The sequence below is a fragment of the Pseudorasbora parva genome, chromosome 25 (genome assembly GCF_024679245.1).
Source record: "Pseudorasbora parva isolate DD20220531a chromosome 25, ASM2467924v1, whole genome shotgun sequence".
Lineage (NCBI taxonomy): Eukaryota > Metazoa > Chordata > Actinopteri > Cypriniformes > Gobionidae > Pseudorasbora > Pseudorasbora parva.
Genome location: NC_090196.1, coordinates 14,405,524 through 14,427,815, shown reverse-complemented (window position 1 = coordinate 14,427,815; position 22,292 = coordinate 14,405,524). Strand labels below are relative to the sequence as shown.

General features: G+C 38.6%; 1 protein-coding gene across 2 annotated transcripts in view; it reads left to right on the top strand.

Annotated features, from left to right (window-relative positions):
* Positions 1–22,292, top strand: part of tmem266 (transmembrane protein 266) — a 118,024-nt gene that overhangs the window by 12,747 nt on the left and 82,985 nt on the right. The window contains exons 1-2 of one of the 2 annotated variants that reach the window (XM_067435770.1): positions 10,782–11,531; positions 18,965–19,079. In XM_067435770.1, the coding sequence (XP_067291871.1) occupies positions 19,066–19,079 (14 nt within the window). In that variant the 5' untranslated portion in view covers positions 10,782–11,531; positions 18,965–19,065. Of the gene's footprint in view, positions 1–10,781; positions 11,532–18,964; positions 19,080–22,292 lie in introns of those variants that run through there. The other variant, XM_067435771.1, reaches the window with a different exon arrangement.

The following is a 22,292-nucleotide window of genomic DNA, read 5'->3' as shown; positions in this document are numbered from 1 at the left end:
ATCATATATCAATCTGGCGAGTAAACTAAAAGAATGTATAGCCAGTGGCGACTCAATTGCCAAGGTGTGCATATAGAGGGTCGAATCCCTAATAACAAACAGTAATTAATAAGATTAGCCTTTTCCTTGGCCATGTTATCTAACAGCTAATAATAATGTGCTGCTAATGTTTACACAATCCATGTTCTTGTTCACCATCTCAGTCTGCCTTCAGTATCAGTCAGGATCCTTAGAAACAGTTTGAACATCATAGAACATCAGTGGAGAAAGGCATAACATCATGTACATCATATGCATAATTCACCCGCTATATTAATAAAAGTAGGGATGCACAGATTCCATTTTTTAAGAACCCATCAATAGCAAAAATTCAGAGTATTAGCTGATAGCCGATAGTTACCGCTAACAATGCAGTTTTGTTTAAAAATTCAGTGTGATTTCTATACCTCTGTCTGTTGAACTGATAATCGCTCTTTTTTTGTGTTGAACACAATCTACTAAATACAGACAACTTCATTATAAAGCAACAAATTAAATATACAATTCATTATAAATACAACAAATAATTAAAAAAAAATTAACATCTATAACAAAAATACTAATATAAGCTGGTGGATAAACTAGATTAGTTGATAATTCAGCAGCAGAAGTTACTCTAGAAAGGTGCACAATAATTGTATAATATCTAAACATTTAGTGGGGGAAAAATACAGAAAAAGATTTAAGTGAATAAGTGTAGCACTACATCTGAATGTTTCAAATGGTTGTAAAACACAAATAAACCTATTTATAGAAATAGGGCCTATATAATAAAGCACTATTTGCACGGGATTAGTATTATCTAGGGACCTCTGTGTTTTAGAAATTACTAACTCTTCTGCCAGATATGATGTCAAGACTTGGAAATGTTTTTCGTTATGTATGAAATCATAAACAGTCATATTAATCAATGTCATTTTGATTGTTTTATAGTAATACAAATTATTTAATTCAATTAGAGAACAGACGCTACTGTTAAAACTGAACTGAGCACAGCGGCAGGAGTCAGATTTCATTTATCACGAGTGAGAAGCTGACAATATATAATATGGAAGATTCAGTTTCAAAGCTAAATATAAAAGCGCTCATTTAAGCCAGCTTGTCATTGTACTGTTCTGTTGTTATGTTTTTCATTAAGAATAGTATTGATATTAATATTAAACACTCCATTCAATCAGTTTGCTCCCAAATTGGTACTTATTCTAAAGTGAAAGTATTATCCGTGCGGCCTCATGGGAATTCATAACGGTGCCCCTTATGATGAATGCAGCCTCCATTCTTCGTGAAAGATAAAGATAGAAATGCGCACAGGAAATAAAAACCTTTATTTAATGATATACGATCTGCCTAAACCTGGCCAAATCACAGAGATGTCGATTCACACTGTTGTCACAGTGTCTCTGACCAAACAATCAGAAACAGACTTCATGAGGGTGGCCTGAGGGCCCGACGTCCTCTAATGGGACCTGTGCTCACTGCCTGGGACCGTGGAGCTTGATTGCCATTTGCCATTGAACACCAGAATTGGCAGGTTTGCCACTGGTGCCCTGTGCTTTTCACAGATGAGAGAGTGTTCAGCCTGAGCACGTGACAGACGTGAAAGGGTCTTGAGAAACCGTGGAGAACGTTGTGCTGCATGTAACATCGTTCAGCATGACCGGTTTGGTGTTGGGTCAGTGATGGTCTGGGGAAGCATATCCATGGAAGGACGCACAGACCTCTACAGGCTAGACAACGGCACCCTGACAGCCATTAGGTGCACACCAATGCGGGCCTCATGTGGCGAGAGTATGCAGGCAGTTCCTGGAGGATAAAGGAAGCGATACCATTGAATGACCTCCACGCTCACCTGACCTAAATCAAATAGAACACCTCTGGGACAATATGGTTCGATCTATCCGTCGGTACTAGGTTGCACCTCAGACTGAAGAGCTCAGAGACAGAATTGTGGCAAGACACATGAAAGTTTGTTAAAAAAAACACCTGAAGGACTCCAATAGGGTGAGAAATAAGATTCTCTGGTCTGATGATACCATGATAGAAATTTTTGGCCTTAATTCTAAGCGGTATGTGTGGAGAGACCCAGGCACTGCTCATCACCTGTCCAATACAGTCCCAACAGTGAAGCATGCTGTGGGGGTGTTTTTCAGCTGCAGGGACAGGACGACTGGTTGCAATCAAGGGAAAGATGAATGCAGCCAAGTAGGGATATCCTGGATGTAAACCTTCTCTAGAGTGCTCAAGACCTCAGACTGGGCCGAAGCTTCACCTTCCAACAAGACAATGAACCTAAGCACACAGCTAAAATAAGCAGTGGCTTCACAACAACTCCGTGACTGTTCTTGAATGGCACAGCCAGAGCCCTGACTTAAACCCAATTGAGCATCTCTGGAAAACCCTGAAAATGGCTGTCCACCAACGTTTACCATCCAACCTGACAAAACTGGAGAGAGTTCCCCAAAATCCAGGTATGAAAAACTTGTTGCATCTTTCCCAAAAGGGTGCTTCTACTAAATACTGATCAAAGGGTCTGAATACTTAGGAACATGTGATTTATTATTTTTTTCTTTTTTTAATAAATCTGCAAAAATGTCAACAATTCTTTTTCTGTCAATATGGGGTGCCATGTGTACATTAATGAGAAAAAAAATTAATGTTAAAAAATGCGTTCATAATCTGAAGATCTGTGTGTAACTTTAAGAAACATCACTACATAACACCTTTTTTTTTATTGGCAATTAAACTTTTTTTGAGTGTTGAGTCATGAGTCACGACCGCAACATGGGATGTTTTGTCAAAAATAAAGTATATTGATTTATTAACTAAGGTGTTATGATAGTGTTTGCTTCAATGCATGTTCAATATCTTTGAAATAAGTATGATTAACTTTATGCCTTTTACAATGAAAGATTAGATTTAAAATACAATAAAACTAATACTTGAAATACAGGGAGTGCAGCAGAATTAGGCAAATGAGTATTTTAAACACATCATCCTCGTTATGCACGTTGTCTTACTCCAAGCTGTATAGGCTGGAAAGCCAACTAACAATTAAGCATATTAGGTGATGTGCATCTATTTAATGAGAAGGGGTGTGGTCTAATGACATCAACACCCTATATCAGGTGTGCATAATTATTAGGCAATTTCCTTTCCTTTGGCAAGATGGGTCAAAAGAAGGACTTGACAGGCTCAGAAAAGTAAAAAATAGTGAGATATATTGCAGAGGGATGCAGCAGTCTTAAAATAGCCAAGCTTCTGAAGCGTGATCATCGAACAATCAAGCGTTTCATTCAAAATAGTCAACAGGGTCGCAAGAAGCGTGTGGAAAAACCAAGGCGCAAAACAACTGCCCGTGAACTGAGAAAAGTCAAGCGTGCAGCTGCCAAGATGCCACTTGCCACCAGTTTGACCACCACTGAACAAGACACACAAGCTGAAACGTCAAGACTGGGCCAAGAAATATCTCAAGACTGATTTTTTTTAAGGTTTTATGGACTGATGAAATGAGAGTGAGTCTTGATGGGCCAGATGGATGGGCCCGTGGCTGGATTGGTAAAGGGCAGAGAGCTCCAGTCCGAATCAGACGCCAGCAAGGTGGAGGTGGAGTACTTGTTTGGGCTGATATCATCAAAGATGAGCTTGTGGGGCCTTTTCGGGTTGAGGATGGAGTCAAGCTCAACTCCCAGTCCTACTGCCAGTTTCTGGAAGACACCTTCTTCAAGCAGTGGTACAGGAAGAAGTCTGCATCCTTCAAGAAAAACATGATTTTCATGCAGGACAATGCTCCATCACACGCGTCCAAGTACTCCACAGCGTGGCTGGCAAGAAAGGGTATAAAAGAAGAAAATCTAATGATATGGCCTCCTTGTTCACCTGATCTGAACCCCATTGAGAACCTGTGGTCCATCATCAAATGTGCGATTTACAAGGAGGGAAAACAGTACACCTATCTGAACAGTGTCTGGGAGGCTGTGGTTGCTGCTGCACGCAATGTTGATGGTGAACAGATCAAAACACTGACAGAATCCATGGATGGCAGGTTTTTGAGTGTCCTTGCAAAGAAAGGTGGCTATATTGGTCACTGATTAGTTTTTGTTTGGTTTTTGAATGTCAGAAATGAAAGCTCTAGCATAAGTTCTGCTGGGAAGACTCAATTACCACGTCACTTAATGCCTTCACTCTAATCCAATGATATTCTCATGCTCACGGTATAAAGGCTCCGTACTTACACATGTTTGAGTTCGCAGATACTGAAGTGACGATTCGTCTCGCTCGCCTGCCAAATCGTCACGTCCACTGACACGCCCGCGTTCGTCATTTTCCTGTCACTGACGACGAAGTTTGCCGCTTCCTTCCATCCACACGCGCAGCTCGCACATTCAGTGTCGCGGGTCGACCGGAAAAAGGGCCTTCGGAGGACATTATCAAGCCGCGAAGGCTTACCGGTATCCCATCAGCCGAAGTTATCCAGCGTGTACCTACTGCACCTGGCCCTAATACTCTGACTAATCCACCAGAACCTGCTTCTCACAGCCAGTAACCGCTCCTTCACCCGGCAGACGCAACAAGTCGGCAGGAAGAGAAGTCTACACAGCACCCTCAAGCTTCTACTTCACTGGATTTATCCGAGCCCGCCGGAGTTCAAACCACACCGCGTATTATTTCCCCCAACTAGCGGCGGAAATGCATATGACCAACCTGGAATATTTAGTTCTGTTCCTCTTAATTCCGATTCGTTTAACTCTACGGTGGCCGATTTAATCTAAGATCAACACGGCAATCCCCCTCCTTACATTCGACACGGTGCATCGAGCGTTTAAACGCGAAAGGCGAAGCTTTATTTACGGGTATGTCCCTCCTAGACTAATGTACTCAGATGGAGGGCCAACATGGCGATTACGTAATTATGCATTTACAATGGCATTTTATAAACTTACAAGAATACCTTATTACCTGAATAAGTACATATACATCATCGAGCTCATATTCTGAAGAACTAAGCTAGAGATAAGAATAATTAAAAGTTACACAGCTTGTAGCTTTAATGCTCAATTCTCCAAGACATCCAAGCCTCTTTCAAGCAGTCAAGACCCTGGAATCAAAGACGTCGAGTTCGAACATTCTTTTAATAACTCCGAGCTCGGTCCCAGCCACTAACGTATTGCAACCCACCAGCTTCCTCCCCCAGACATCGGATTAAGCATTACATTGGACGTGCCTTCTACTTCAGCCATCTAAACGTTCTTCAACCGGAGGAGTCAACATTTCAGGATGCTCTGCCACACCCGAAACTCCTTCTTTTAACTTTCTTCAGCTCAGCTCAGTCTCCGGTAGGCATCTTGTCTCCAGCTGCAGTGTCCCCTCTTATTAGAGTGAACATTGTCTAAGGTAAGGATATTAACTTGGCCTACAGAGGTTGAATCCGAGTACTCGTCTATAAACCACCAGGAAACGTCGAGAAGAGCGGGCTAAGGTACACAGGTGATGACAATTATTAGTTATACTTGATATTATTACTCGTGACGTGAACAAAATATGTAAGCAAATTAAAAAAAAAAAAAAAAAAAAAAAAAAAAAAAAAAAAAACAGCTTCACTCCAAGGTGACCTCTCTCCACTGAATATAAACCATGCTTAGATTCCTAAACAGAGCAGTAAATGCTACACGCAGTCAGTTAGCAATATAATTAAAAAAAAAAAAAAAAAAAAAAAAAAAAAAAAAAAAAACTCCAAAAGAGAAATCAATGTGTAGTCCTGTGTGTGGTGCGATAGACAGCCGTATGATTTCTGATTGTATGAAATGAGATGAATATGTGCAATGTCCTGGCATTAAGACTGAGTGCTCATGTACGCAAGAGATTCAAATATTAGTACATGCATTCCAAGTGAGTGCAAGCAGTTCTTAAATAATGCGAATACAGTCGTTTTTTCTCTAGTGATTCGTATTGGTTATCATCGTACGCTCATGAGCGTGACCTAAAACATGGCGGCGATTGCCCAGAATGCAACGCGCAGTGACGTTGATTCCCAGACTCTATAGGTCTGCTCTCGCTCTACGACATTTACCCCATAGCCGTCGCTAGCACGATCTGGGGCCATTCATAGTCTCGCCCACGCATCTCGATGTTCTGCGAAAACAATGCACGGTTGCCCCCAATAACAAGGCAGATCATCTTGCCTTCCAGTAAGCTTTAGTGAGACGGTTTATCTGGCAATCCGTCGCCGTAATCCTAACATTGAAGCTCGAAATATATTCATGGCACTGCCATGTTATTGCTGATGCGCTCTATCGATCGATTCCAGTTTTAGACGGAATCTAAAACTACCTAATTAAACGTGTGTCTTAAGGTGTCGCTCCTACAACTTCAAGCTTACACGTCCGCATTGCTAGCTTTTCTATGTTCTGTTTAGCCTTCCAATTCCAGTATTTCCCATTTTAATTTCGACCGTGTTCCTTTCTCGTTCAAAAAAAAAAAAAAAAAAAAAAAAAAAACTTCCATCCGCCGGCTCCTCGCAGGTATTCAATCCTAAGCAAAAATAAATAATCCTAATTTTCCAATTCTCTTCTCCGAACTTCATTCGTTTACTCCTTAAGGCGTAGCTAAATCCTCTATTAAACAGATCGATAAATGTCTGCCATTACTCTGCCGTTGTTGCTTAATTCATAAATTCCGTCCGCAACGGTTTCTTCCCTTAACATCAATATCTTGCTAGTAGCAGTGTACTAGCTGCTTTTACGGATCATGCGTCCAGGTGAATTCTCTTATGATCCTAATATTTTCGATCCTTCTCACGGCATTTCCTTTTCTGATATTGTTTCTCTCCCAAATTGCTTCACTCTAATTCTTTAACATTCAAAAACGACGCTCAAAGCTCCGGCGTCACCTTATCTTTCCCTTAAATCAATAATAATTTTTGCATTTACATCTATGGTTAAATTTCTTAAAATCCGCCCTAAAACTTCTAACGTTGCCCCTCTCTTCATCTTACCTAACGGTGCACCTCTTTCAAAGGCTGGTCAGAACCATTTAAACTCCGTCATTAAAAGCTGTAGTCTATCCCCCTCTCTCTACACCGGCCCTCATTCAGAATCAGGGCAGCTACTACAGCAGCTGAACGAGGAATCCCCATGTCAGCCATCAAGCATCTGGGTAGGTGATCTTCCTCGGCCTTCAAATCATACAGAAGATCAGATTCTATCACCATTCTTCAAGCTCAGCAAGCTCTACAGTACTATAAGGTAAAATTCTATGCAACTACTGGTGGTGGTGTCATTATTATTCATCCCGTTATATTACTCTAGCCAGCACTCCTCAACGACTCTCTAGTCATCTAATGTGTGGCCTAACGGCTCTGTTCTATGTGGCCTTGTCTCTATGTGGCTGTAGCAGCCGTTGTGCCTTCGTTACATGTTCGATTATTAAAGCAAATAAATAAGTAAAAAAAAAAAAAAAAAAAAAAAAAAAAAAAAAAAAATAATTATAAAATAAAAATAATGAAATAAATATAAATAAATAAATATAAATTAAATAAAATTAATAAATAAATTCATATATTTAATGCGATATTCATGTTATATGTGGTCTACTGTGACCGTGTAGCCTAATGTGGCCTTGTCTCGTGGTCTTGTGGCCTACATGGCATGGTTAAATGTGGCCTAGTGGCTTTTGTCTCGTTGGCCTCATTCAGTGTGGCTTAGTAGCCTTGTGGCCCTGCAAAGAAAAGGGGCCTAGTCTCTATGTCAGTCTCATGGTACATATTGCCTCGTGCCACGTCCGGCCTTCATGACCATGTTTCGTGTGGCTAACAGCCGTCGTCTGTACGTCTTGTCTAAATGTGGAATCATGGCCGAGGAAACGGTCTATGTTCTGTGTGGTCTACTGTGACCGTGTAGCCTAATGTGGCCTTGTCTCGTGGTCTTGTGGCCTTCATGGCATGGTTAAATGTGGCCTAGTAGCCTTGTCTTAAGTATGTCTGTCTATGTGTGGCATTAGTGGCCTCGTGGCCACGTGGGCCTTGTGTTTATGTGGGGCTTGGCGCCTTGTGGCATATGTTTGCCTCGTCCTTCAAAAAGATGCCTAATCGGCCAGTGGCCCCTCTGGGGCATATGTTCAATGTGGCTTAGATGCCGGTGTTTTGCGTGGTCTGTCTATGTGTTGCCCTAGTGGCTTGGTCTCGTCCTTAAAAGATGCCAAGTTGGCCAGTCGCCCCTCGGGGCATAGGTTATGTGTGGTCTTAGACCCGTAGCATTTTGCTTTATTAAGGAAGCGCCTGTTTTCATCTAGCCAAGTGGCTTCGTTCATGTACTGTCCAGTCCACCTCGTCTCTATGTGGCATTAGCAGCCGTTGTGGCTTAGACGCCTCGTCTCTGTGGTCTGTTGAGGCCGTGTGGCTCATCAGAGCCTCGTCTCTGTGGTCTATAAAGGCCATGTGGTCCAATGAGGCCAGAATTTGTGTTGTACGGCCCTAGGTGGCCGCTATATGTGGTCCAATGTGACCTGTTTATTACTTTTGCCAAAGCGGCTGTTCAAATGGTCCAATGAGGCCTTGTCTCCGTGTTTGTGGTCCAATGCGGCCTGTTTATTATTTTTGCCAAAGCGGCAGTACAGATGGTCCAATGAGGCCTCATCTCTGTGTTCAATGGTCTATGAGGCCTTGTTCTGTGTTTTCCTAGGAGTGAACTGGCAAATTACAAAAAAAAAAAAAAAAAAAAAAAAAAAAAAAAAAAAAAAGGGCAGCTTGTCTGCGTGGGAAATGCGGCCCGTTTATTATTTTGCCAAAAACGGCTGTACAGATGGTCCAATGAGGCCTCATCTCTGTGTTCAAATGGTCCAATGAGGCCTCGTGTTCAAATGGTCCAATGAGGCCTTGTCTTCGTGTTTTCCTAGGAGTAACTGGTAAATGTTATATAATAATAATTATAAAAAAAATAAAAAAAAAAAAATAATAAAAAATAAAAAATGCAGCTCGTCTGCATGGTGAAATGAGGCCTGATTATTATTCCGCCAAGGCGGCCGTTCGGATGATTCAATAAGACCTTGTCTCTGCGTTCCTATGAGTGAACTGGCAAATGCCTTATATGTATTAAAAAAAAAAAAAAAAAAAAAAAAAAAAAAATTCTAAGATATAGGCATGCTGTATCTTTTCTCCTTTTACTTCTATTATATAGTAACTTCATTCTCTATTTCAGGAATCCCAAGATTTTAGACCGGTGGGTATAATCATTTACCAACTTTTGGGGGTTGGCGGGCCCCGTCCCGGTGGATCTACACTCCACCCATTTTTGGGGGTCGGCTGCGCCCCTGCCCTCATCTTCAGGCAGGAATTGCAGATCCGAGACCCTCGGATTATGCTCTTCGGACGGGGCCTACGCCAAAATGACTCTGTACACTATCAGCTTGCTGAGCTGTTAATAAATGCACTATTGTTAATATATTTCTCCCCGAGTCTTTCTGGTAGAAATGAAAGCTCTAGCATAAGTTCTGCTGGGAAGACTCAATTACCACGTCACTTAATGCCTTCACTCTAATCCAATGATATTCTCATGCTCACGGTATAAAGGCTCCGTACTTACACATGTTTGAGTTCGCAGATACTGAAGTGACGATTACCCCCATCCTCCCCACCACCACCAGGATGGCCCTGTCCATACCCTACCGGGGGGTCGGCTGCGCCCCTGCCCTCATCTTCAGGCAGGAATTGCAGATCCGAGACCCTCGGATTATGCTCTTCGGACGGGGCCTACGCCAAAATGACTCTGTACACTATCAGCTTGCTGAGCTGTTAATAAATGCACTATTGTTAATATATTTCTCCCCGAGTCTTTCTGGTAGAAATGTATATTTGTGAATGTTGAGATGTTATATTGGTTTCACTGGTAAAAATAAATAATTGAAATGGGTATAAATTTGTTTTTTTTTTGTTAAGTTGCCTAATAATTATGCACAGTAATAGTCACCTGCACACACAGATATCCCCCTAAAATAGCTAAAACTAAAAACTAAAACTTCCAAAAATATTCAGAGTTTTTTTGTGTTGATTGAGAACATGATTGTTGTTCAATAATCAAATTAATCCTCAAAAATACAACTTGCCTAATAATTCTGCACTCCCTGTATTGATAAAATTGTAATTTATTGATTTACCTGTGAACTTTTTTAATTAAATAACAAAACATATATTTTATATAAAAGGTGTAAACAAAATTGTAATGGGTCAATAAAACCTTCTTAAATAAATTATATATTGTTTCTCGGTGGTGACAGATTTAGGGGAGAGGATTCAAAACCTATGAAAATACAATATGAGAAATAACTGCACAATTACTAGAAATGTTTACATTGGATATTATACAATTTGCATACATACAAAAATGTGTGAAAAAGGACATTGTTACCACTTCTGACTTTGAAGCAATTCTGTGGAATGGCCATAGAATGATAAATAAAATGTAAGTAAAATACAAAGTGTTTAAACAAAATTTTTAATAAAAACTTAATTTTAAATAAAATTAAGGTTCCAAAAGAGGGTTTTCGCAGTGATGTCATAGAATGTAAACTTCCATGAAATCCAATGAAGAACCTTTATTTTTTAAGAGTGTTATGTGTGATAGTAGGAGGACATTACTATAGTTAGTGTTATCTGAAAATCTGAAGCAGTTTTGCACAAGAGCAGTCAGCAGACCTTTTTGTTTCGACTCTCTTACTTGGTGGTCTTCATTTCTCTCACTGTCTCCCACGCTTATCCCCGATCAATGGTCATATTTGAAACGCATTCCTCACATCTCAATGTCACCCCTGCCATCTCCATATGCCCAGTCATGACTCATGACAGCTGTTGACGTTATTCTACATGACTGATGTATGTTTTTCAGCAATTGTCACGGAATGACAGGCGCGCATCTCCGCGCTGAATATGGGACATTGTCATGGAAATGCGAGATGCGCGCACCTCAGCGGTCAGTAAGTGTTTTGATGGATGCGAGGTTATACCGAAGAACATTTGCCATCTCTCGGACAGAAAACCAATATAAAAGCGTTTTCTCTACGTAATGAATCCCCTCCTTCTCCTCCTCCTCCTCCTCCTCCTCCGACATAACGGAGCGATGCTGGCGTTCATGCTTCAATCGAATCGCGTCTAATCGAAGCGCGGCTTCGGCACGATGGAGACGGAGTCCCTGGCGTGAATTGAAGGGGGGGAAGCCCTCAGCACCACACAAAATACACACATCGCGCTCCTCCTGTCGCGAATACGATGCCTTTCTCTGGATGGTTGGACTCCTAATATCATCTCGCTGAGCGATGATGCTTGTGTCACGGCTCGCCTTTGCTCATCGTCCGCTTTATCCGCGAAAGAAGCAGCAGAACGGATGCTTGAGCACTGCGAAACTGTCTTCACGCATCAAGCCTCTTCTGAATATCGACGAGGGACACGTTATCATCACCACGAGGGCCAGGGAGACACGATTAAAGTTTCAACGATGTAAATCGAGGTAGGTCAGCCCTTGGAGACGCGCATTTCATCACCGCTTATTCTTCCTTCCATCCTACATTATTGGCTTAGTATGTGTCTGTTATTTTGGTAATTGCATCACTAAATCAGCTGTCATGGTGCTGAGTAGACCTCACTTCATCCAGTCGTACAGGCCTGGGAAATACAAGACACGTCTTCCATTTTTAAAACGCAATAGCCTTTTTTACAGTGCGCATCAAATGTTGTGTTTATGTGGGGTTTTGTGAGGAAATTAGGTTGCAAGTCGCTTGGAGAAGCACGTCAAAATGACACGTAATGGTTCCTTCGCCATGTTGCATGTTTTGCTTTCATGTTGCCTGAATATCAAGTTGATTGCTAAACTTGTGATACTACTGAACTGATAGTGGTATACGAACTTTGATTCTGTAGGTCCATTGTAGGTCTTTGGGCACGTGGTCAACACAACAAATCAAAATGAGCATTGATATGAGACGTACACGATTCAAATCTATCCAACTAAACAATTCATTCGTTATATTTATTGATTTTAAATTGGAAGACGTAGGCCTATAACCTAGATCATGCTCTGCAGGTAGGCTACACAACCTGAATTGCCCTTCAGCTAGTAGCCCACTGAAGAGTACGTTCCATTAAACACATGCGGAAAGCAGTTAGTCCCGTAATTTGCGTTGGCCTATGCCTTACTGATTTACCTAACATAATCCTCTGCAGTCAGCGGTACTTGCGATAGTTAATTTGACTGTCCGCGTTATGATTTCAGCATGTCAGTTTGGGCGAATGCAGTTATTATTCATGAGCCCCAGCATCCCCCAGCATCTACATGAGGGAATACGGGATCAAGTCTATCACTGTTGTAAGTTAGGCTAAATGGAGAGAAACATTTGACTTTTTAGTAGCTAACTTTTAGTGTATTCTTAAACTCGGACCTATGTCATTTTCATAAAATGACCAATAAAGTCTTAAGAACCACCAGCAGCCAATTGCCTATAATATCCTGGTCAACATTTTTATTTATAAATTTTATAGATTTTTTATTAACAGCCTACACTGTAAAAAAAAAAAAAAAAAGAGAGAGCAAATTTTACACTTTTGCAGTACATTTGACTTGGATGTTTAAGTTATTTCAACTTCAATTATGTTAAACTGACTTTAAAAAATGAGTTACATCTTGTATAACTAATAAAAAAAAGTTAAACATTTCTTAACTTATTTTGATGAGTTAAAACAATGTTGTCATATATGTTGTCATAACTTATTGAACATATAATTTTTTACAGTGTATCATACAGAGGCGCGGGCAGTGGAATGGATAATTAATGGATATATATAAAGGTGAACTTATTTTAACGCTAGACTTAACAAAAGACGAAGCGCAACAAACGTCAGTCTCGCGCGTTTGTTTAGGCTACATGGAGCGCAGTGAATGGCCCTACTATGGTTGCAAAGTTTTAATTCGAATTTGTTTAGATGTTAAGTTATGCTTTAAGATTATATGCCATATGTAGCCTACCTTGACATTTTTCTAAATAAATATTGTTTAGATTTAAAAAAAAATAAAAAAAATAGCCTATTTAAATTTATTTTTTTACCTTATTTTTTGAGGTCACAATGTGTTCAAATGTCTGAAAATCTGTGTGTAACGTAAAAGAACGTCACCAAACACTCTTTTTCTGAAATTAAGCAAAACATTTTGGGTGTTATTCCATAAAATTTTGTTTTTATTGTGTGTACAACTGTTCAGGACTGTGCTAGCTAACCACGCGCTGATTAGCATCTTTGAGCTAGGCTCAAAAGTATCCAAAAATTTCACGAAACAGTCATGACCTTACATGTGGTGAAGTTTCAGTTGTGACATTGTTTTGGTAGTGACAGGGAACACATAATCCTTTATTTGTGGGAAATTAACACAATTTTGGTGCAGTAATGAAAATCATTTGTATTTATGTTTAATGTTTTAGTATGGGAGTTAAAATTCTGTAACATAATGTGGTCGCTACCAAAACATCATTGTCATAACGAAAATGTGCAGTCACGACCGAAACATGGGATGTTTCAACAAAAATAAAGTGTATTGAATTATCAAGAGGTTATGCTAGTGTTTGGTTCAATGTATATTCAAATTAAGAATCCCTAACTTTGAAATCAGTATGATGAACTTTATACCTTTTACAAAGAAAGATTGGAGTCAATATATCAAAATTGCACTTGAAATATTGTTAAAATTGTAATTGTTGATTTACCTGTAAAAAATTATTAATAACTGTTTCCAACTCTGGTTTGACCCAAAACTACCATTCTACATAAAAAGTAAAGGTAAAATAAGGTTCCTAAAGGAAGCTTGAGCGGTGAGTTAGAATGTGCGAGACGTAGCAAAAGTCAAACAAATCCGTCTAGCTCGTTTTTACATGGAGAAAACGATGGAAAAGTAGCGTCATTGGAATGGAAAAACATGCTCTGTGTGAACGGCCACTAACTAGTTGCAACAGCATTTTAGTTTGAATTTATTTAAACATTATATGCCATATGTACATTGGCTTTTTATTTTTATAAAGTATATTATATTTTTTAAGGGAGGTTGATGACCTATTTGAAATGCGTCTTCCGCACTTTTCAGACAATTCATGGTAAACAGACCAGGTAAACCATATCAACAAGGTCGTCAGGCAGTTATTATTCATTGTTATTATAGGTTAAATGCACAAAATATATTAAAACATTTGTAGATTTTTTTTTTTTCAATTGTAGTTTTGTTTTTAAGATTTATCAACGGACAATTAGCACAAGGTGATGTTCAGAAAAATTAGCTCATAAGCCATTTGTTGACACACAAGTGAACTAACAATGGACAATACTTCTAAATCATTTATTAATCATAGTTAATGTGTATTTTCTAATATTTAATATTAATCTGGTAATTTTATGTTATGGGCCTGAGCTAACATTAATGAACAGTGTAGGCTACAGGGCACACTGGCTGTACAATTGTGTTGTTGTTGTTTTTTTTTTGTCCTATATACATTTTGCTTAGGACAACAGAATTATTTAAGAATTATCAGGACTAGGTGTCAGGTACTTTTAAGTCTTGGCTACAAAAAGCTATTAAACATTTCTATTGTTTTTGTCCGTAAATACAGACAATAGCGGGCACAATAGTAAACAATCTATAGGCTTTTCAGCGAAAGATAATCATTTAAAATGATCAGTGAAAACTAACTTACAATTTACGTAACATACAAAAAAAGCTTTGTTTCAATTTCACAGAAATGAATGATCTAATTTGAAAAGCAAGAAAAAGTTATCTGCCTATTAACAACCTCTGTTAATATATGTAAAAATATGAAATTGTAAATCTAGTTTAGAGGACAGGATTCACACAAAACATACATTTCAGACAGTTATTGGACTTTTGACTCCCTTTGTGGAAATGTTAATCAATTTTTTACATTTTAAATGTGTATAATCTGTCAAGAATTAAATACTGTGATAATGCTTATTAATGTTATTTAGAAAAGGTATTGCTAAGTGTTTTGTCACAATTTAAAAAAATTATCATAAGTCACAAATAGCACCTTTCGTCTAAACGAACACAAAAACAAACCCTCCCATCTTCTCTCCTCTACCTCGTCCCACTTCCATCTATTCAGATTTGCTGTCTCACTGACCTGTGTACGGGATGCCTTATTTGGCTTAACATGATTTGTCTTGTGTACTAGTTTCGCCTCATCCCCCATCCCGAGGTAATACCTCTTGTAAAACCTCTAGAGTTTGAGACACCGTGCGTTTGTCAAGCGCTCTCAGTAAATGAAGCTTTCATCACAGGGCTTGAGTGATTGAAGCTGGTGGTAACCGAGCGCTACAGACCATTCTATTTATTGATGCCCGTCCGGACAGAGGTTGACAACTTCATCGCACCTTAACACAAAAAAAGGGCAATCGCAGGCAGGTGTTTTGTGTAATGCTTATCTGGCTGAAAATCATGCTGCTGTTTACTTTGTACAATAGTAACTTTTGTTTCGAGGTTGAAGTGGTTATTAAATGTGAATGAAGCGCTATGCACTCAGCTCTCACATGCATACCATATGTAGGACAGAAGGAAATCTGGGAATTAGAAGGGCTGGTCTTAGCTTCAAGAATATGTTTTGTCCTGTTTAAAAGACCCCTTTCTAAATTCTCATTATTTACTCACCATCATGTTGTGAATCTCGCATCAGCTCTTTTCTATTCAACAGTTTATAGTTCATGTTTACGCTCCAAGATTAAAAAACGCACCATAAAAGTAGTACTTTTATATACACCATAAAAGTATATTGTATACCCTGTTTTTCTCTCATATTATAGATGTGTGTAATAAAAAAAGACTGAAAATTAAGTCATGATTCTGAAAATGGCTGAATTATGGATCAATGAGACTCTTAATTTGTGAAAAAAATCAGTGATTCATCGTTCTGTTTGATTCATGATATGAATCAACTGGTTCATTTAAACAAATCAACAAAAAAGAACGATTGATTCAATTGTTCAGTTCTCAAGTGTCAAGTCAAGTCAACTTTATGTATATAGCACTTTTACAATGACGATTGTTTCAAAGCAGCTTCACAGTGTTAAACTGGAAAATACTGCAACAATTTGATTCGGCTGTAGTCGCTCTGGAGAAAACGGTGATGTTATCAGCTCATTTCAGTTTATCATATAGCGACAATGTGGGCAGATCAGTAATAAAGTTGATACCGTTCAAGTAATTAATTTTATTTGGATATTTAGTTGAAATTTTAGTGTCCCCAACTGAGCAAGCCAAACCAAAGGCGACAGTGGCAAGGAACCAAAACTCCATCAGGGCGTGATGGAGAAAAATAAACCTTGGGAGAAACCAGACTCAGTCGGGGGGCCAGTTCTCCTCTGGCCTATTAACAAACTGTAAGATTATTATTCTGGCAACCTTACTGGTCAAAACATCCATATTGGATTTGAATATTCGAAAGTTCGGGATATCAAGCAAGAGACGAGTTTATTTAGGATGGCGCGCCAATTACACAAAAATATGAATATTTGAAGGATCGGAGTCCTCGCGCTGTAGACGGGTTTATTGAGGATGACATGTCGATGAGGCAAATTCAGAAGAGACACCAACTGACACGGTCTCAGCAGACACTCCAGGGATGCGTTGGTCATGTCCAGACGCAGGTCCACCATCCGATCCGGACACGGCCTGGATCCGGCTGACTGGAGTAAACCTCGGCATAAACAAAGAAACTAACATTAGCGTAGATGCCACTCTTTTTATGATGTAACGAGTACATCAGGTGTCTAGGTATTATCAACTGGCCAAAATTTTGAGACCGCAATAGACGTGATGGAGTATAATGTTTTAAGAGTTTGCTCAAGTACTGGGGAGCTAAATCATTTTAGTGCTTTGTAAGCAATAAGTAAGATTTTAAAATGTATGCGATGTTTAATAGGGAGCTAGTAGAGTGTTGACAGAACTGGACTAATATGATCGTACTTCCTGGTTCTTGTAAGAACTCGAGCTGCTGCGTTTTGGGTCAGTTGGAGTTTGTTTATTAAGCGAGCAGGGCAACCACCCAGTAGAGCATTACAATAATCTAGCCTTGAGCTCATGAACGCATGAACTAACTGTTCAGCATTTTGCATTGAAAGCACGTGGCGTAATTTAGATATATTTTTAAGATGGTAGAATGCATTACAGATGCTAGAAATGTGGCTTTCAAATGAAAGATTGGTATCAAAGATCAACAAAGACAAATCCATTGTTGTACAAAGGTAATTAGTGTGAGCTGAATTAGTGAACAAAATGTTTTGTATCAGGCATTTTTCCCCAAATAACTGGACTGATTGATTCATTAATACACTAGACATAGTCACAAATGTCAATGATTCAACATGGCTTTTATCAAATTAAAGGACATGAAATTTCTATGTTATATCTATTTTACCTTAGTACAAACAATTCATTCACGCATATGTTTTTGTACCTCAATGTCCTAATCAAAACAACCCTCTACCCACACTTTGGAAACAGAATCACCATTGGCTAGTACATTTTGTTAGTTTTATCGCTAGACTATGAATGATTCCACCAAAACAGCTTATATTTGTAAAATGGTCATCTTTTTACACTGAGACATTCATATTTGACATGACCTAAAAGTATATTATTTACATCAGTCAAGCAATTTATTTATTTTTATTATGGAACTTAATTAGCTTAATTAGATGCAGCTTGAACTCAACCAATCAGCATGTTCAGCGCCAAAGTCCCACCCCCGAAAATTCCTGAACTTTGAAAAAGTACTACTAGCAAAGCAGGGCCGTTTTGAGGGGGAGATTTTTACCCAGAACTTCATTTAGACCCTGGCTCTTACGGTCAAAACAGAACGAGTACCACCCCAAAGTCCCTAGTTCTTTGGGAAAGTTTCTGCGGTGGAAACGCGGCTTATGGAGTTGCATATGCAAGTTATTTACTTGCATTGTAGAGGGTTGCAAAATGTCATAACCGGACATGGGGGGACATATTCTCCAATCATTCAGTCCAGTCCTTTATTCCACCCCTTTTTTTACAATTAACTCGCATTTAAATCTGCCTTCAGCTAACCGTTGGACAGAACCAAGTCTACACATTTTAGGTGAATAACAACTATCGTAGATGATGTTTGATTTCAAAAAACTCTGAATAAAGTGCACAATTCATGCGAAGAGAGTTCATGAAACTCTAGCTGGTCCTTTACTCAACCTGCATGGAATTGCATCTTTCTCTTTAGGGCACAGTTGATTTGTTGTCAGTAGCCACTGAGCTCGCTGCTCAACCTTTAAATACTGGCCAGCATTTGCTGTAGCAGTGCAGCACGCTTTCAGAAACCCTCCTCCTCCCCAGCTCCACCTATATGTTTCTGCTACTGGTCATTTATGTGTGTTATATTATACCTCAGCAGTATGTCTCACTTCCTCACTGCAGAGTTTCATGTATGTATTGGCAGTAGCAAGTCGTAGCAGATCTACTCCGCCAAGACCAAGCATATCAACATTGCCATATCCATTACCATGCCAAACACTATGAGAATTGTCATGATGACAGAACTGTTGATTACTTTTATAGTGCTGTAGGCCTATATCAAATATTCCGCTAAATGGGGAATGATTTTTGCTGAATCGTGTTGTAAGCTTATAGCTTTAAACAGTTTCTTCACAGTTCAGAGGTAAAACGGTGAAGTTAAGCGAGTATTTGATTTCATAACAGATCCAATATCCCGCTTCATTGATTTTATTGCATAAGCGACAATTTCACAGTCATAACCATGTCACGACTGAACTAGATGGTCATGCATTCATAAACAGTACATTTCAGTTTTAACACACACAGTAGTTGCTACAGTAGTTACTGTACACTATGTTAATTTGATCTGCTTTTTTTCACAGGTCTGGCATGAGTGAAGTCGCCTCCGTCTAGCACAAACTAGAGCTCGCGTTTGAGAGAAGTGAAAGAGCAAGTCCGTTCAGCGTTTGCTTCATATCGCACCATGAGCCAGCCACAGTGAGTGTGCAAGCTACATCCTACCTTCTTTGTAATGATGTGAGGAACACTGCTGTGTGTACCGTGTGCAGGAGAGCGGGTTAAATTGTGTTTGTTTACACTCCAATGACAATAATTATGTGTTAAGCAATGTATTGTTTAAACCTTTCTGTCCTCCTTTTTTTCTGTTTGAATACTTTTTGTTGTGTAGCTAGCTATGTTACATTTGTCAGAGAAGTTTTTGCCTTATCTTATTATTTTAGTTTTTAGACTTGGATTACAAATCTGTCCCTATTAAAAATAGGTTAGAATTAATAATATTATAAATAATAATACATAAATAAAAAAGTAAAACTGAGTAAAAAGTGTAAAAATCTTTACTTTCTCTTTTAATCAATTTAATACATACATGCTGAATAAAAGTGTGAATTTCGTATAGAAAAATCTTACTGGTGAATGGTAGTGTAAATACTTTTTTTATTTTTTATTAATAGTTTATTATGGAAGTCTCTGTGAACGTACAAAGTGAACGTACAATGATTGCTGGGCAGTTTGAGCCACAAGCATCATGAAACGGCACAGGACAAATTATATCTTCTAACAGGTTTCCCAAACATGCTTTCCCAAATTTTCAAACAGGTTTCTAGTTGGGATACGGCATGTGACTAAATTAGTATTAGGAAGTATTTAACCATAAAAAAATGCACTACCAATAGATAGGCGGTAAAAATCTTTCTTGACAGGGTCATTCCAGCATATGAATGTTCTTTAATTTACTCGTCATCTTCACCAGCAGGAACCGCAGCATATCTCACTCCACATCCGTGTGTTTGCTCTGCAGCAGGAGGCGTGTGATAACGTAATTTATAGTCTCACACTGTTCTGCAGTCAGGCAGCGCAGCATGTCCTCAGATTCATGTGGAGAATGCGAGATCCTCTCTGCCCTTTCCACATCCTTCCAGCGCACAACTGTTCCAGGATCAGCAGCACATGTGCTGACTTGGCTTTCTTAGGTGAAGTCTTCATAGTGCGAGTCAGAATCATGCTACCTATCCCAATTTAATTAGATGCAAGTGAAAATGGGTCTGTGAGCTGGATGTCCATCCACTCAGTATATTACATTGCCATGTACAGTAGCTGGTGTTGATCACTAAGTTTCAAAAACTTTAATTTTATAGTGGACTTCACACACGACTTGTGAAAATTAGACACTTATAGTGTTAGAGCGAAATTTCATTCGAATACGTAGGTATTTGCTTGTAAAGTGTACATGTACGTTTTTGTACATTCGGATAGGCACTGAAACTATTATACCGAACATGTTGACTGCACATATAACATAAACGTGTACTCACAACATAACGTTGTACTTATCCAACAGTATCACTGTGTTGACAGCATCTAAAACATTAAAGTTACACATATGTAAAATGTTTGAGGCATACAAATGTTTACAAATCCTTTAATGTTGATGCTGATAAAAGTACAATAGCATCATATTGACAGCACCTAATAAACACCTAATAAACCATAAACCCTTTGTACAACTTTAAATATCATTTGATGTTGATGACATTGCTTTGCTAATTACTAGACTGTAAAAAAATATTTAAATTATTAAATAATAAATAAGTTACCTGGTTGCCTTAATTTTGAGTTCATTGAAATTCAAAATTTGAGTTAATACAATGAACATTTTTGAGAACCGACAACCTTTATTCAAATATTAAAATATTTTGTAAGCATATTGGGTAATTGTGTGTGTTTTATTTATAACGCAGTGAAACATAATATATCACGTTTTTTATTAATTTCAGTAAACTCAAAATTTGAAGGCAACTAGGTTACTTACTTTTTTTACGTTAAACCAACAAAAAATGACAGTGTAAGTTTACTAATCTTTTGTTGTTGATAAACATTAAAAAAGCATTGTATAGACAGCACCTAAAATGTGAACCCTTTTATGTACAACTTTACAGAAATACAAACATTTAAAAATCCTTTGTTGATATAGTACAACTTTAGAGATGTAAAAATCTTTTGATGTTGTTGTTGATAAACTAACAACAGCTTCATATTTACAGCAACTAAAACATAAACCTTTTATGTTCAACTTTAGAGATGTACAAAGGTTTACAAATCATTTGAGGTTGATGTTGTAGATAAACATACAATAGCATCAATCAACACGCCAAAAACCCTTTTGTCTGTGTAAACTTTACAAACATACAAAGGTTTACAAATCCTTTGATTTGAATGTTGTTGATGAAACATGCAATAGCATCTAAATAGTAAATTGTGCAACTTTACAGAAATATTTGCAAATCCCTTGATGTTTATTATGTTTTTGATAAATGTGCAATAGCATTGTATCAACCAGCATTTAAAATACACTTTTAGAAGAAAAGGTTCTCTCTAGAAACCTAAAGTTGATGGGAGAATAAAAGGTAGGAGAAATGTCTTAAATAACGGCATTATACTTTCATAATCATATTTAATAGTTTTTTTTGTTTGTTTTTTTAGTAAAGTATTTTACAAGCTGTTTAATTAAAATTTAGTTTAAATTTTAAAAAAAATATTAAAGCTAAATTAATCTAGCCTGACAAGCCAGACCCACATCAAGATGTTTGGTCTGGAAACTGACCATAGACAGGGCTCAATCCGAGGGGCTGGATAAATGGTTGTCTTTCAAACTCCCTCTGCACGCCGTGAACGCAATAGGATAGCGCTACAACCAGCCAGAGCAACTCCATGTCTTCCAGAGTCGCGGTCAAAGCTGATTCGAAAGGCTGCCGTTCGCCAGTTTCTGTGTTTACTAGAAGCACGCAAGCGCAACTCGGCCGTCATTATATTAAGCCCCGCCCACCGACTCTATACACGATGTGATTGGCCCGACCGGAGTTTGGCGATTACAGCTCAGAAGTGAATTGAGAGTTGCTAGACGACACTCGCGGCAAATTAGATTTACTGCCGCTAGGGTGCGTCTAGATTTCTAGGATAAAATTAATCTTAAAAACTACATCAATAAAATAAACCCCTAAAATGTTCTATGTATGAAGCACCTGGCCGAATTCTTTAAGGTTCTATAAAGAACATTTTCTTCTTAGAGTAAATAAACCCTTTTACTTACAACTTTAGAGACACAAGTAATTACAAATCCTTTGATGTTCCTGACATAGACATGTCTATCCAAATGTTTGAAAAATAAGGTGCTCAAAACACTTTACATGCAAA